This window comes from Chiloscyllium punctatum, chromosome 4, assembly GCF_047496795.1.
Source record: "Chiloscyllium punctatum isolate Juve2018m chromosome 4, sChiPun1.3, whole genome shotgun sequence".
NCBI lineage: Eukaryota > Metazoa > Chordata > Chondrichthyes > Orectolobiformes > Hemiscylliidae > Chiloscyllium > Chiloscyllium punctatum.
Window position 1 is genome coordinate 30,684,815 of NC_092742.1, and position 16,205 is coordinate 30,701,019.

The window sequence follows — 16,205 nt, forward strand, 5'->3', positions numbered from 1 at the left end:
ACTATAGGAAGGATGTGGAGGCACTGGAATGGGTGCAGAGGAAGTTTACCAGGATGTTGCCTGGTATGGTAGGAAAATCCTATGAGGAAAGGCTGAGGCACTTGGGGTTGTTTTCATTGGAGAAAAGAAGGTTTAGGGGTGATTTGATAGAGGTGTACAAGATGATTAGGGGGTTAGATAGGGTTGACAGTGAGAACCTTTTTCCACGTATGGAGTCAGCTATTACAAGGGGGCATAGCTTTAAATTAAGGGGGGGTAGATATAGGACTGATGTTAGGGGTAGGTTCTTCACTCAGCGAGTCGTAAGTTCATGGAATGCCCTGCCAGTAGCAGTAGTGGACTCTCCCTCTTTATGGGTATTTAAGCGGGCATTGGATAGGTATATGGAGGATAGTGGGTTAGTGTAGGTTAGGTGGGCTTTGATCGGCGCAACATCGAGGGCTGAAGGGCCTGTACTGCGCTGTATTCTTCTATGTTCTATGTTCTATTAGGTTATCTGCTCAACTCTCAGTTTTAACTGATTGATGGGGAAAAATCTTCTGATGCCCATTTAACACTAATGCAAATAGCACTTCTGGCATAATAATAACAACATAAGAAGAGGTGGCATTTCCTCTCCACCCCTAATTTCCCAGAGGGCAGTTTAAAAATCAACATTGGCTTTTTGGATCTAAAATCACATGTAGGTCAGACCAGAAAAGAATGGCAGGTTCCTTCCCTAAATGTCATTAGTGAACCAAATAGATTTTTCCAACAATCAACAATGGATTCATGGCTATCTTTTGATTCTTAATTCCATATTTTTATTGAATTCAAATTGCACCATCTGCTGTGGCAGGATTTGAACTCAAATCCCCAGGACGTCATCTGGGTATCTGGAGTAACAGTTTAGCAATAATACCATTATGCCATCACCTCTCTAGTCAAAGTCAAATATCAAACACCTAAGATGAGATGAATTCCTGCACCTACTTCACATAAAACAGAATTTTTCAGGTAAGGAGTTTCACATTAATTTGAGAGAGACATAAAGAGTCACTTGTATATTCAATAATAAATTAAAAGGTACACATTATAATCATGCACTAAATGTGCTCAAATGTATAGAGTAATGGATTAATCAGCTGCAGAATATACCTCTAATCTACAAAATAAATGTCATTTAGATATGCAAAAAACAAAAACTGAAGTTAATAATTACATAGCAACAAAAGCAGTAAAGGCTAAATATAATAGTAATAAATCAGTACTAAAACAGTACTGGGACTATCAGATGAAGAATAGACGCACAAAAATGCAGGTGGAATCAAAGCTTTGGAATACGTTTCTTTTAATCCTGACAATTGCTTCCTCCAATGTTTTCATTGAGTAAGCTTGAGTGATAATCGTCAACTCACCCAAAATAGATATTCCACAAGTAAAATCACTGAATGAGATGGGAGCCCTTCATGCAGGCTGAGAGGGCACACAACAAAGAATGTGAAGGCATCCAAAAGATTATCACTATGAAAAAACTTCCAAAAAGCATTGTTGGTCAAATCCAAACCTGATCATTGTAAAGAGGTAAGATACTAGTGGAAGGGTAGGAAAGAATAATTACTCATTACGGAGTTTCACTGAAGTGAGAGACTGTGAAAAGCACGAGGAAATGCCAATAGCTTGGTATTGGGATTAGTGAAAGTTCTCACTTGTACATATAATTTGGGCTCAGAAACTCAATACGAAGTGGTCAAGTTATCTGATGATACCAAACTAGTATCATCAGATACCAGCAATGAAATCAGTAAAATAGTTGAGAACTGAATGAATGAGTTGGACAAAGTAGGTACATGAGTAGATTAATAACTAACAAAATTTAATGGGGACAAGTTAAATATACTTCCCATAGGTAGATAAAGAATGCCATACACACTATCAGTGAATGGCATTTAAATAGCAAGGGAAAAGCGAAGAGAGACCTAGCAATGTTAGTTGATTAGATGATAGATACTTTTATTCAATGTGAGACAGTAAAAAGCCAAACTAATTGATAGATAAATTCCAAACTGGAATGCAAGTCAGAGATTACAATTAAACTGTACAGTGTGCTGGACATGTATTATGTCTAAATGTGGTTTTTAAAAGACAAAAGAGACATTGAAAGTGTTGGTGGTCACGAAGTTGACCTCCAATAGAAAAGGTCAGATTTGAGGAAAGCTGCAAGAAACTGATGCTTTACTTCCTACAATGCATTGCCGATGCTACTTATTACATAAAATTGTTTTTCACCATGTTGCTTTTTGTTCTTTTTCCAATCACCTAAACTAATTCTCGACCCAGGAATCAAAGGGAACTGTTTCTATCTACTCTGGTTAGGTACCCATTCCATGTTTTTTGAAGTTAAAAAATCACGCAACACCAGGTTATAGTCCAATAGATATACTTGGAAGTACAGACTTTCGGAGCGCCGATCCTTCATCAAGTAGCTGTGGAGTAGCCTGGTGTTGTGTGATTTTAAACTTTGTCCACTCCAGTCCAACACCAGCAGCTCCACATCAACCAAATTACCCAATCTTCTCTAAGGGGAACACATCAGCTTCTCTAATCTATCTACATAACTGAATTTACTCATCCCTGAGCATCCTTGAACTGCTTCCCCAAAACCTTCACATCCTTCTTGAAGTGCAGGGTCCAGAATTGAACACAATATTTCAGTTGAGGCCAAACTGAAACTTTCATAAGGATGCGTCATAATTTTCTTGCTTTTGTTTTCAGTAGGTTAACAAGTTCGGCAGAGATTATTTAGCCCAAGCAGGCGTTCTCACACTATCATCTCAAGTGTCCCTCATTACCAGGCACCATGGCCCTATGACCAAGACCATAAGATATAGGGGCAGACATGGCCATTCATGCCCATCGAGTCTGGTCCAGTCAACAAGAACAAGAGGCAAAACAAAAAACAGCTGTAATTCAAGGTAGACAAGCAGGAGGCTGGAAGAACACAGCAAGCCAGGCAACCAGTCCTTTGCCCTGAAGAAGGGTTACACCTGAAACGGTGACTTCTTTATCTCTTGATGGTGCCTGGCTTGCTGTGTTCTTAAAGTATCCTGCTTGTCAACTACGAAATCAGCCTCATTAACCCTCTGTGGTAAGGATCTCGACAGATTCACAACCCTGTAAAAGAAGTGATATGAAGGGGTATAGGCCAAAGACAAGAATATGGAGGTAGGTCACATTGAATGGTGGGGTTTGAGGGGCTGAATGGCCTACTCCTGCTTGTTAAAGCATCTGTCATAAATGACAACACTCTTATTGAGATTATGCCCTCAGCTTCTAGACACTCCCACGAGGGAAAACAACCCTTCTGTGTCTACCCTGTGAAGTTCATGAACACTCTTGTACTTTTCAGTCATTCTTATATGGTCAAATGCGTACAGGCCAAACCTACTCAATTTCTTCTCAAAAGACAGTCCCACCATACCTCGTATCGGTTGACTGCAACTTATCTGGATCACCTCCATAAACAACATATCTTTCCTTGGAGAAGAAGCCCAAAACTCTTCTCAGTATTTCAGCTGTGATCTGACTAGTCGCTTGTATAATTTTAGCAAAATCTATCTACTTTAATACTCCGTTTTCTTTGAAATCAAGGTCAACATTCCATTTGTCTTCCCTATTTTGGACGCTAGCTTTTGTCATTTGTAGACAACAGCTTCCAAATCCTTCCGTTGTTAAGCTTTCTGGAGTGTTTCTACATTTGAATTATAATCAGTTCCTCTGTAAGGTACATATCCTCACATTTTACCACATTATATACCATCTGCTAAATTTTAGTCCACCCATTTAAGTGTCTATATTCTTTTACTCTTTGGTTTATTCTTCTGACTTGCTTTCCCACCTGTTTTTGTGTCAATTGTAAATTTGGCAATGGAATTCCACTCATCCTATTGTCTCACTCGTCACAGTCAGAAGTACTGGCCACAGCAAGCCTCCTGCGATTCTTGGCACCAGCACCATTTTTGAAGCCTGCCATGCACCCGGGGTTAAGCACTGGCAGCCTGCAGCTGCCCTGCACAATTCCTGTCAATTGCCTTTGATACGTCAGATAGCGGGAAATTGGTACCTTGCTTTGCTAATGGGAACTTAGATGGCCTGGAGGACACTGTGTGTGTGCAGTTGCAGTCCATGGAACATGCCCTGAGATGTTGGTGCCTAGTATCCAAGGAGAAGGGTGCCTGAAGAACCAGCAGCAAACTGGAACCACTTAGACATTCATGTCAGGAACTGTTGCTTTCTAATTTCTAACCAATTAGTAGGAGAATGGGAAACTACATATCAATAAGGCAAGATTATACAATAATTAGGATGCTAATTCACGCAAATAAACCTCTTGCCACTCACGAGCAAGAATCTTACCTTGCCTTTCAACATCTTATTGTAAAATGGGACTTTTTACCTTTGTAGTAAGAAGATTCCCAATCTCTCACAATGATCCCAACTTTCTTGCCAATGTCCAGACATCCAGTGGCTGGGAAAACTTAGTCCTATGCCTCCATTTACAAAACCCAAATTTCCAAATGTCTTTTGTAGCACTTTCTCAACTTGCTTTGGCTCCTTCAGTTTGCTGATTCCTGATGAAGGGCTTGGGCCCAAAATGTCGATTCTCCTGTTTATCAGATGCTGCCTGACCTGCTGTGCTTTTCCAGCACTACACTCTCGACTCTTGGCACCTTCAATGATTTGTACACCTCTATACAATCGCAACCTGTATTTTATATTGCCTCTCTTCATACTTCTGACCAAAATATATCACTTCACACAGTCAAATGTCCTCTCAATATTCTTTCTCCTCTCAGTTCAAAACACATCAAAACTCTTTCATTATCTGCAATTTTGAAATTAAGCTCTGTATTCTCAAGAAGACCTTGTCTCACGATGCAGTGAGAGCATCCCTATGCTTGAGTCAGAAACTTCAGGCTTGACACCCCAGGACTTCATAGTCAACCATGATGTGTTCATAACTTGGCCAAACAGGTTGACTGTCAACCTATAAACCCTTCCAACATATGCCAATGACAGCTAATAAGATAAGGAGAATTCATGTGACAGAAAGAAATTGGAGCCTCTACCACCTTTATTGGTTGGTCTAGATTACAGCATGCTTTAAAAACATACATTGTCATTGCAACCTAGCCTCCCTGGGGAGCTGATCAGATGATGCAGATTAAATTGGTGACAACAACACATGATTCCTTCCCTGTTCTGGCTGGGGTGGATTCAAGACTCCCTTCCTACCTTAACCATTCTGGAGATAGTGGCATTCAGACTTACATCTGCCTTTGGGCAGTTAACTTAAGAAGACACCTAAATCTAAAAAATATATTTATTATAATCATACAGACGAATCCTCAGGACAGCCCAAAACATCTCACAACTGATTAATGGCAACTAATAAGTTCACAGCTGATTAATCACTTTTCAACTGTATTACACAGCCAATTAGTGCAAAGCAAATTCCCATGAAGAAAATGATTACTAATGTGCTTTTTGAGTGACGTATAAATGATTGGCAAGGAAAAAAAGTGAACAGTCCTGTTCTTTCACCATTTGGTCTGTTATGTTCCAATGATTAAGTCAATAATTGACCTGATACAAAAGTTCACTCTCATTTATTACAGTTCAATGCCAGTATAGAAATGCAGTTGGGCTTGAAACCATAATCCCATGATTCAGAAACCATAATCTAGCGAGAGAAGCAGACTTGAAGACTTTGGAATATATTGGAGTACACATTTAAAAGGTGAAATTGAGAACCACATTGTACTTCTGGAAAGATGAACTAAAACAGGCTGATATATTTTCAACCAATTGTCAACAGCACAGGAATTCCCTTTTTTAATTACTGATGCAGGGCCTTTTTTGTGTGCTGCTGCAAATTGCTAAAAAATGTGTTGTTAACAGTAACCTGTAGTCATCATAACTGACAGGCATACCTTCTCTTCCTTGTTTTGTTGAGGTAAGATGCTAGAATTCACAATAACTTATTCTCTACACAAGTGAAGCATGGCGTTGGGAGTATAAGAAGGGATGAGTATTCTGAGATGGATGGCAAAAAGGATGAGAAAACAGAAAATAGAAGGAAGTGAGAAATAAGAGAAAAAATAAATATTAGACAAATTATTAATCAGATTGATGATTGGAAAGATTGCAGACAACAATATTGTTGGTAGGTGAATGATACTTGCAAGGTTTGTGAAGGTTTGTAGCTCAGGTTGAGGTTTAGGGTGTAGGTTTGCTCGCTGAGCTGTAGATTTGATATCCAGACGTTTCATTAACTGGCTAGGTAACATCATCAGTGGCAACCTCCAAGCGAAGCGAAGCTGTTGTCTCCTGCTTTCTATTTATATCTTTCTCCTGGATGGGGTTCCTGGGGTTTGTGTTGATGTCATTTCCTATTCGTTTTCTGAGGGGTTGATAGATGGCATCTAGATCCATGCGTTTATTTATGGCATTGTGGTTGGAGTGCCAGGCCTCTAGGAATTCTCTGGCATGTCTTTGCTTAGCCTGTCCCAGGATAGATACGTTGTCCCAGTTGAAATGGTGGGTTTTTTTTCATCTGTGTGTAGGGCTACGAGGGAAAGCGGGTCGTGTCTTTTTGTGACTAGCTGGTGTTCGTGTATCTTGGTAGCTAACTTTCTTCCTGTTTGTCCTACGTAATGTTTGTGGCAGTCCTTGCATGGAATTTTGTAGATGACATTGGTTTTGTCCATGGGTTGTACTGGGTCTTTTAAGTTTGTTAGTTTTTGTTTGAGAGTGTTGGTGGGTTTGTGTGCTACGAGGATTCTGAGGGGTCTTAGTAGGCTGGCTGTAAATAATAGTGTGCAGATTCCTCAAGAACAAACCACGACAAGCAGACAAAACACAGCCAGAAACCCTAACCACCTTACCATACATCAAAGAAGTTTCAGTAATGACAGGCAGACTACTAAGACCCTTCGGAATCCTAGTAGCACACAAACTCACCAACATTCTCAAACAAAAACTAACAAACTTAAAAGACCCAGTACAACCCATGGACAAAACCAACGTCATCTATAAAATTCCATGCAAGGACTGCCATAAACACAATGTAGGACAAACAGGAAGAACGTTAGCCACCAGGATACACGAACACCAGCTAGCCACAAAAAGACACGACCCTCTCTCCCTCGTAGCCCTACACACAGATGAAAAATAACCCACTATTTCAACTGGAACAACACACCTATCCTGGGACAGGCTAAGCAAAGACATGCCAGAGAATTCCTAGAGGCCTGGCACTCCAACCACAACGCCATAAACAAACGCCATCTATCAACCCCTCAGAAAACAAACAGGAAATTACATCACCACAAAGCCCAGGAACCCCATCCAGGAGAAAGATATAAATAAAAAGCAGGAGACAACAGCTTCACTTCACTTGGAGGTCGCCACTGATGATGTTACCTAGCCAGGTAATGAAACGTCTGGATATCAAACCTACAGCTCAGTGAGCAAACCTACACCCTAGTTGAATGATAGTTATATGAATTCACAAAACAGCCAAAGCAATGGTGAAGGCCAAGAGGCATTAATAATTATCAACAGATATTGCAACATGAAGGTTTAGACGACTTAACATTTCTAGTTATAACATTTGTAGGAGAACACAAGATGATACAAGGTTCATTGCAATGACAATTTCAGTCAGTTTTAGAATGTAAGATTTTTCTAAAAATTGTATTAAAAACAAAACTCATACAGGCAAATATGAGAAAGGACATGGCACAACTTTCAAATGTTTATTAAAGACTACTAAACATTGGAGATAAATCTTAACAGCAGGGGTAGAAAGAATGGGTAATTGTAAGTATCTCAAGATATACTTGGATTAAAAATAATTTAAGGTACAGAAATCTTTCTTTGGATGTTTAAGATTAGTTAGTAGAAGATGTTTCTATTCCAACATGGAAGCATTGAATTGCTGTAGCATAGAAGGAGGCCAATCAGCTCGTGGCTGCACTGGTTCTCTGTCCATGAGAAGGAAGCACTGTTTGATGTTATGTTAAGAAGTGAAGTGCAATGATTTCCTATTTACAATAAGCCTGGGTTAACTAAGGCAAACAGTCAAAGATAAGGATATTTAGAGTCATAGAGATGTACAGCATGGAAACAGACCCTTCGGTCCAACTTGTCCATGCTGACGAGATGTCCCAACCCAATCTAGTCCCACCTGCCAACACCCGACCCACATCCCTCCAAATCCTTCCTATTCATATATCCATCCAGATGCCTTTTAAATGTTGTAATTGTACCAGCCTCCACCACTTCCTCTGGCAGATCATTCCATACACGCACCACCTTCTGCATTATAAAGTTGCCTCTTAGGTCTCTTTTATATCTTTCCCCTCTCACCTTAAACTTATGCCCTCCAGTTCTGGACTCCCCCACCCCAGGGAAATGACTTTGTCTATTTATCCTATCCATGCCCCTCACAATTCTATAAACCTCTATAAGGTCACCCCTCAGCCTCCGAAGCTCCAGGGAAAATAGCCTCAGCCTATTCAGCCTCTCCCTATAGTTAAACCCTCCAACCCTGGCAACATCCTTGTAAATCTTTTCTGGACCCTTTTAAGTTTCACATCCTTCCTACATCTGGGAGACCAGAATTGCGCACAACATTCAAAAAATGGCCTAACTAATGTCCTGTACAGCTGCAACATGACCTCCTGACTCCTAAACTCAATGCACTGACCAGTAAAGGAAAGCATACCAAACACCTTCTTCACTATCCTATCTACCTGCGATTCTACTTTCAAGGTACTATGTACCTGCTCTTTAAGGTCTCTTTATTCAGCAACACACCTAAGGACCATACCATTAAGTGTATAAGGACCATACCATTAAGCCTGATTTGGCTTTCCAAAGTGCAGCATTTATCTAAATTAAACTCCAATTGTCACTCCTCAGCCAATTGGTCCAACTGATGAAGATCCCACTGTACTCTGAGGTAACCTTCTTCACTGACCACGACACTTCCTATTTTGGTGTCATCTACAAATGTACTAACCATTCCTTCTATATTCACATCCAAATCATTTATACGAATGATGAAAAGTAGTGGACCCAGCACCGATCCTTGTGGCATACCACTGGTCACAGGCCTCCAGTCTGAAAAGCAACCTTCCACCACCAGCTTCTGTCTCCTGCCTTCGAGCCAGTTTTGTATCCAAATGGCTAGTTCTCCCTGTATTCCATGTGATCTAACCTTGCAAACCACTCAACCATGAGGAACCAATGTGAACGCCTTTGGGGAAGTCCATACAGATCATGACCACCCCTCTGCCGTCATTAATCCTCTTTGTTACTTCTTCAAAAAACTCAATCAAGTTAGTAAGACATGGTTTCCCACACAAAAAGTCATGCTGACTATCCTTACTCAGTCCTTGCCTATCCAAATATATGTAAATCCTGTGCCTCAAGATTCTCTCCAACAACGTGCTCACCACCAATGTCAGGCTCACCATTCTGCAGTTCCCTGGCTTTTCCTTACCTTTCTTAAATAGTGGCACTGCATCAGCCAATCCCCAGTCTTCCAGCAGATCACCTGTGACTGCCGATGATCCAAATATGTCAGCAAGGGGCCCAGCAATCACTTCCCTAGCTTCCCACAGAGTTATAGGGTACATCTGATCAGGTCCTGGGGATTTATTCACCTTAATGTGCTTTAAGACACCATCCCCTCAGTAATTCGGCCATTTTTTAAGATGTCACCATCTATTTTCCCTACATTCTATATCTTCCATGTCCTTCTCCACAATAAACACTGATGCAAAATACTCATTTATTATCTCCCCCATCTCCTGCGGTTCCACACACAGGCTGTCTTGCTGATCTCTGAAGGGCCTTATTCTCTCCCTAGTTACCTTTTTGTACTTACTGTATTTACAAAATCCCTTTTGATTCTCCTTAACACTATTTACGTAAGCAATCTCATGGCCACTTTCTTCCCTCAGATTTCCCTCTTAAGTTCCCTCTCCCACTGCCTTTACACTCTTCTACGGATTCACTCGATCTCTGCTGTATATACCTGACATATGCTACCTTCTTTTGATATAACTAACATAATTGGAAAAACGAGTTTGATTCTGAAAAAAATTAACAGAACAAAATAAATAAAAGCATATTTTGACTTTCAGAATCAAGTCTGAAAAGGAGTTAGCAGTAGTTCTGGTAACAATATTTCCTAATACCCTTTAGATTACAAATTATTTGAGGAGACTGAAGAGTAGTCAATGCAACATCTTTGTTTAAGAGGTGGGAAAAAGTACAGGTCATTAATCTAATGTCAGCTACAGGCAAACCTTTATTCAGAAAATAATGAAAGGTATGGATTCGTTAATCATAATTATCATTTGCTAATTCAACAACTTTGTTTTTTTTAAGTTACAGCTTGTGAAGAAGTAGTCTCTTATCAAATCAGCACTGAGTGTTTGTGTACTGATGACAGACAAAACAAATTTTGGACACACAACCTGTTCAAACCAACCTTGCAGAAATAATATGTGTGGTCTATCATGTTAATGCACCCAGAACCTTGGCCTAGACTTTGGGATTACTAGTCCAGTGACATTACCACGACACTACTGCATTCCTTATCCTAACATTGCAAGATATGTTAGGTATTTAGTACGTCTTTAAATCATTTAATCCATTCATTACTGTTTTGGTGTTTGGATTGCAGTTCAAAGTTGAAGATGGTTTGAAAATGTTGTTGTTTTTCTTAAGTGTGACTAGAACAATGCAATTGGACCTTCCAATTGTGCCCTAATAGCAGTTAATTTGCAACACTTGACAAAGTGTTATGCAATCAATCCTACTATTTGAAGGCAATGATCAATTACTTTATTCAAAAGGCAGGTTCATGTTTTTATCTCGGAGTACAAAGATGTGCAGGTGAGGTGGATTGGCCATGCTAAATTGCCCATAGTGTCCAGGCTAGGTGGATTAGTCACGGGAAATGCAGGGTTACAGGGATAAGGTAGAGGAAAGGGTCTGGGTGGGGTGCTTTTCAGAGGGTGGACTGGATGTGCCAAATGGCCTGTTTCCACACTGCAGGAATTCTAGGAAAGATAATTAACAGGGCATACTGCCTTTCATTATATAGTAAGTGCACTGAATGGAATGCCACGTAGTGCCGAAAGCCAGATCCAGATTACAGAAACACAAGATCTTCGGCTAAATTTTACAGTTGTGCAAAATTCTTGATGCCTGGTCTGAATGCAGAGGGAACCATCCCCCACCTTGGATTTGGCTGGTGATAGGACTTACTCTGATGAGCTGCTAGTTGTTCATGGCTGAAGCTGAATTTACAGCTTCAGAGAAAGGTCTCAATGGCCAGATGTCCTCAAAAAAAGTACTGGTACTACAGACAAGACCCAGCAATCAGGTGGTGGCTGTATTGAAAGGGGAGGGAAGTGGTGGGAATTGTTTGAAGATTGTCAATTTACCAGAGGTGCAATTGGCACGGGAATAACCATTGCCACCAGAGACTCATCTGTATCCAAAAAGAAGAGTTCTCTAATGCCAGATTTCACAGGGTTTTCTCCCAGCATAGAGGGAAGAAGTGGCTCACATCTCAGAGGGAACTAATTTGATATATTTCCTAACCACTTATAAAATGGTATGGCAACAGGGAAATATCAGGCAGTCCTTGATGCCTTCCCATGTTATTTCACCAGCCTCCCCAGCCTGTCACCAATGTTGGCCTTTATCTCTCTTTGTTTTAGTTATGAATGTTACTGATGTGATGATTAAGCTAATAGGAGTTGAAAAGATACCATATCATCCAAATGAATTTTTAACCCAATTGCACTATGCAGCCGATCAGGTTTCTCATCAGCAAACAAGAACTACTTTTGCACATCAATAAAAATACTGGGACTGGAGCTTATTTCAACTGTTCTGTAGTTCTGGTTCCCTAACAATGAATACAGAATACAGTGTAAGTAATTTTCACTGTGTTTATGTTATTCACTTGCACTATGCAACTTTTGTTCAGCATTTATAGCAAGTCTAATGGTTTAAAAGATTTTATATCATTAAAAATGTGTGAGTGCTAGCAGTCATTGCTTTTGGGTTAAAAGGTTCTGAATTCAAGTCCCACTCTAGAAATTTTAATGCATAATCTAGCTGACACTTCTCACCAATATTGAGGAGTTAAAAAGTTAAAAGGAAGCCCAGCCAGCTCCTTGGATGGTAATAAAATAAGTCAATAGCACTACTTAAAGAAAAGCAGAAGGACTACTGGTTTTTCCATGATATTTATCCATCACTGAAACAGATTGATCGATTATTAATTCACTCCAGTCAGTAATAGATTGCCATGCAAACATTGGCTGCCATATTTCCTACATTATAACTACAGATACACTTCAGAGTTCCTTGATTGACTGTAAAGGGCTTTGAAACACTTCAAGATCATCAAGATGTTATGTAAATACAGAATCTTTGTTTTTTTTTAACTGAGATAGTGCATTGAAATAGAAAGATTTGTAGTTTGCGGTGCACTACACTGGGATGTATATACTTAGTTTTGGGGGAGCAAGCCACAGACACTACAATTTACATTACAACTTTGCTTTTTGAAGAATACTTACGTTCAACGAGTTTACTGCATATTTCCTGTCTTTGCTCCTGTTTACGATTGTACCGAACAAATACACAAAGGGTTCTGGCTGAGGCTCTTTGGACTGGGAGGACATTCTAGATAATAATAATAAAAATCCCAACTTGAACTTTAGTGTTATCAGAATTAGAATTACCTTCAAAACAGTCATTTAACAATCTATTGACATCAAAGGCACATAGAAACTCTTTAATAAAGTTTGCTTCTGATTGGGAGAGCATACTCGCTTTTCACAGCAGTCAGCTGCTGTATTCTGAAATGTAAAAGTCCAGAATCACAACAACCACTTTGATGGTTGTTGTCAAATGGCAAGTACAAAAGGAAGGTGAGAGATTAGGGTGCCAGGAGGGTAGGGTTACAGATGAGTAAGGGGACAGAGTGCCAGGTTTTGGATGGGGGTTGAGAGAAGAATAGTGGACAGGATACCATATACATAGGGGCAGGATGCCAAGTGGGTGGGGTATGGGTAGCCAAGTAAGTGATGCATTATTATGGGAGATCAGGATAGGTGGGAGAAACAGGCCCATCAGGGGTCAGAGGAGGAGTGGGCAGGGGCATATTCCACAGGGTAAAGGAAATTTGGGACCTGATGGGTGAACAGCAGGTGGTCAAGTGTAGTGTGAGTGAAAAAGGGTGAATTTAGGGTCTCGAGGGGGTGAATGGGAACAGGTGCAAAACAGAGGAACGGAGGATCAGATCCAGTAGCGGAAATGTTGGGTCAGGTCATGGGAAGTGGTGGAGGTATGTAAGTGGTCGAGGGGTGTGTGTCATAGAGTCATAGAGATGTACAGCTCAAAGTCAGTTTCATAGTAGACCAAGTATTTAATAGTCTAACTTTTCCTGACCAACTATTTACTTAGTTTCATTGGACTCTCTGAATTGTCTGATTTAAAAAGGATACTTTCGGAAGGATCCAGACATAGCAGAATTACCCAGATAATCTTCAATTTCCTGGACAATTTCTGAGTCTGTTACAATGACAACGATGCAGGGAGTGGCTTATGCCCGAAACATCAATTCTCCTGTTCCTTGGGATGCTGCCTGACCTGCTGCGCTTTTCCAGCAACACATTTTTAGTTCCATGTGTAACTCCCATCAACACTGAAATAATAACTAGTCTTTGGAAATTCCAAGCCAATAGTTCAGTGGTCACACCAATGACATGTTTTAAGAATGATCTAATATCTTCATATTTCAATGAAGCAAGCTAAAAATAGTAAATATAAATTTCGCAGACATAAATAGAGAAGACAACAGGAATGCATGCTGTTTTTACACTCCAAATCATGGAATTGATGCCAAAGCCTAGACTTAGACAACAGAAAAAAATAGAAATAATTTGATACCTCATTTCAAATTAGATACGTGAAGTATATATTGGAGATTTAAATGATATTTGCAGGCAGGAATAATTAATCCACTTGTAAAAATAATTACAGATTTGAAGTGTTTCCTTATATGCTATTGTAAATTAGATCTGTTTAAACATGATAACAGTATTAAGTGAATACATAATACCTTCAAAGTACGACTCTATAAAGTAAAATGTGGATCTAATTGTCAGAATGGGATATAAAAGTTATGTTAGCTTTTTATACATTAAGTTGGAGGCTGCATGTAAATTTGTAACAATATGTACCAGTAACATGATTTGACTGGATAATTTCAAAAACTGTGAACGCTTTGCTAATTAAAACAAGATAGAATGAATTGTACACTACTTAGGAATTATGCTTCATGTATAGTTACAAAACAAACTCAAGCAAATTGGAAGAATATTCCTCTTCAAATAGGCATATTAATACGTCTAGTTACTGAGCTTGCACGTAATCTTAAAATGCTTAAAAATTAAACTAGAGATAGATCTTACATTTGTTGTCATTATTCTAAACATTATTGGTAAGAACTTGTAGTATATCTGATCGCTTGAAATGACTTGCGGCAGACAGGAAAACGTCAACAATAGCTTTTCATGTATTCTCCATTTTAAAGAAGTGGCAGCTCTCTGTTCAGCTATTGAAAGTGCTGGAATCAGATCAGGAACATGTACCTGGCAACAGAATTTCCAATTAAAATAAGATGGATACAAACACTTGAAAAAGCCAAAACGTTAAGTGCGTACATTTAAAATGTCATTAATTTGATACCTCCTATCCTGCCTAAGCGATTAATTTATTGCACATACAATGATGTAGTACCTAATTTAGAAGCAAGACTGCCATTATAGCCAAGATAAACTCTGCAAACATACTTCAAAAATTCAATAATTTACTTTGTTTATATAGTGTTGTGCTAGAATAGTAGTGAAGACTGAATTGTCACATTTTTCTAGTTAGTTCTAAATGGAATAGATTCAGAACGGATTTAACAGCTCAAAATCTGATATCCATGAGGCAGGATGTGACATCAACAACAGCAGAATTCTATTTGACTGCAATTTTTAAATTAAGAATCCAGGGGATCCCTCACTCTATCATTACCACAATGCCAGAGGATCAACACTTGCTCAGTGAGGAGCGCAAAACCATATGCCTAAAAATGAGGTGCTAAACTGGTAAACTGATTGGACTACATGCATGCAACTCAGAAGTAGCATGCAAAAGCAGAGCCAACCAACCAAAAATTCATTAACCTGATTAACGTTTTGGAACCCTGCTACATCCAGCTGTGAATAATGGTGAACAATTAAACAACTAACAGAAAAGGCAGTTCCACAAATATCCCTATCCTCCTCAATGACAGGGGAGCCCGGCAGGTCAGTACAAAGGACAGTTGAAACATTTGCAACCATCTGCAGCCAGAATTGTCAAATGGGTGATCCTTCTTATTCTCCACCTGAGTTCCCCATCATCAGATTTGCCAATCTTTAGCGAATTCAATTTTCTTCCTTGAGACTTCAAGAAATAATTGAAAGCACTAAAAACAGCAAAGCACAGGAAGCCTGACAATATTCCAGCAGGAGTACTGAAAACTTCTTGTCCAAAACCAGCAGCAACCTGAGACAATCTGTTCCTGTATAGCAACAACACTGGCAGCAATGTGAGAATTGTCTAGACATTCCCATCCACAAAATGAAGGCAAATCCAACTATGACCAATTCACACCCCAACAATCTATTCCCAATTATTGGCAAATATTAGGCAACAGTGCTATCAAACAGCTCTTAAACAACTTGCTTATTGGTGCTCAGATTGGGTTCCTTCAGACAACTCAGCACTTGACCTCATCATAGACTTGATCCAAACATAGACAATCTAGATTAATTCAAGAGTTGAGGTGAAAGTGACTGTCCTTGACAGCACTTGATTGAGTGAAGTGTCAAAGTCAAGCAAATGCCAAATGGGAATCTGGAAAAAGTTCTTCATTGATTGGAGGCATACCTTCCACAAAAGAAAATGGTTGTAAATATTGGAAGTGAATCAATCCAGTTGTAGAACATAGCTGCAGGTGCTCCTCAGCATAATGTCCTAGGCTTTTCCCTCCATCCTTGAGTCAGATGTGGGGATGTTTATTAGGGATT

General features: G+C 39.6%; 1 protein-coding gene across 6 annotated transcripts in view; it reads right to left on the reverse strand.

Moving 5' to 3' along the window:
• The window catches only part of ppp4r4 (protein phosphatase 4, regulatory subunit 4), a 185,097-nt gene that overhangs the window by 36,644 nt on the left and 132,248 nt on the right, over nucleotides 1-16,205 (reverse strand). For 5 of the 6 annotated variants that reach the window (XM_072568280.1, XM_072568279.1, XM_072568278.1 and 2 more), the window contains 2 exons: nucleotides 14,556-14,735; nucleotides 12,657-12,762 (listed from right to left, as the gene is read on the reverse strand). In XM_072568280.1, the coding sequence (XP_072424381.1) occupies nucleotides 12,657-12,762; nucleotides 14,556-14,735 (286 nt within the window). The remainder of the gene's footprint in view (nucleotides 1-12,656; nucleotides 12,763-14,555; nucleotides 14,736-16,205) is intronic. The other variant, XM_072568281.1, reaches the window with a different exon arrangement.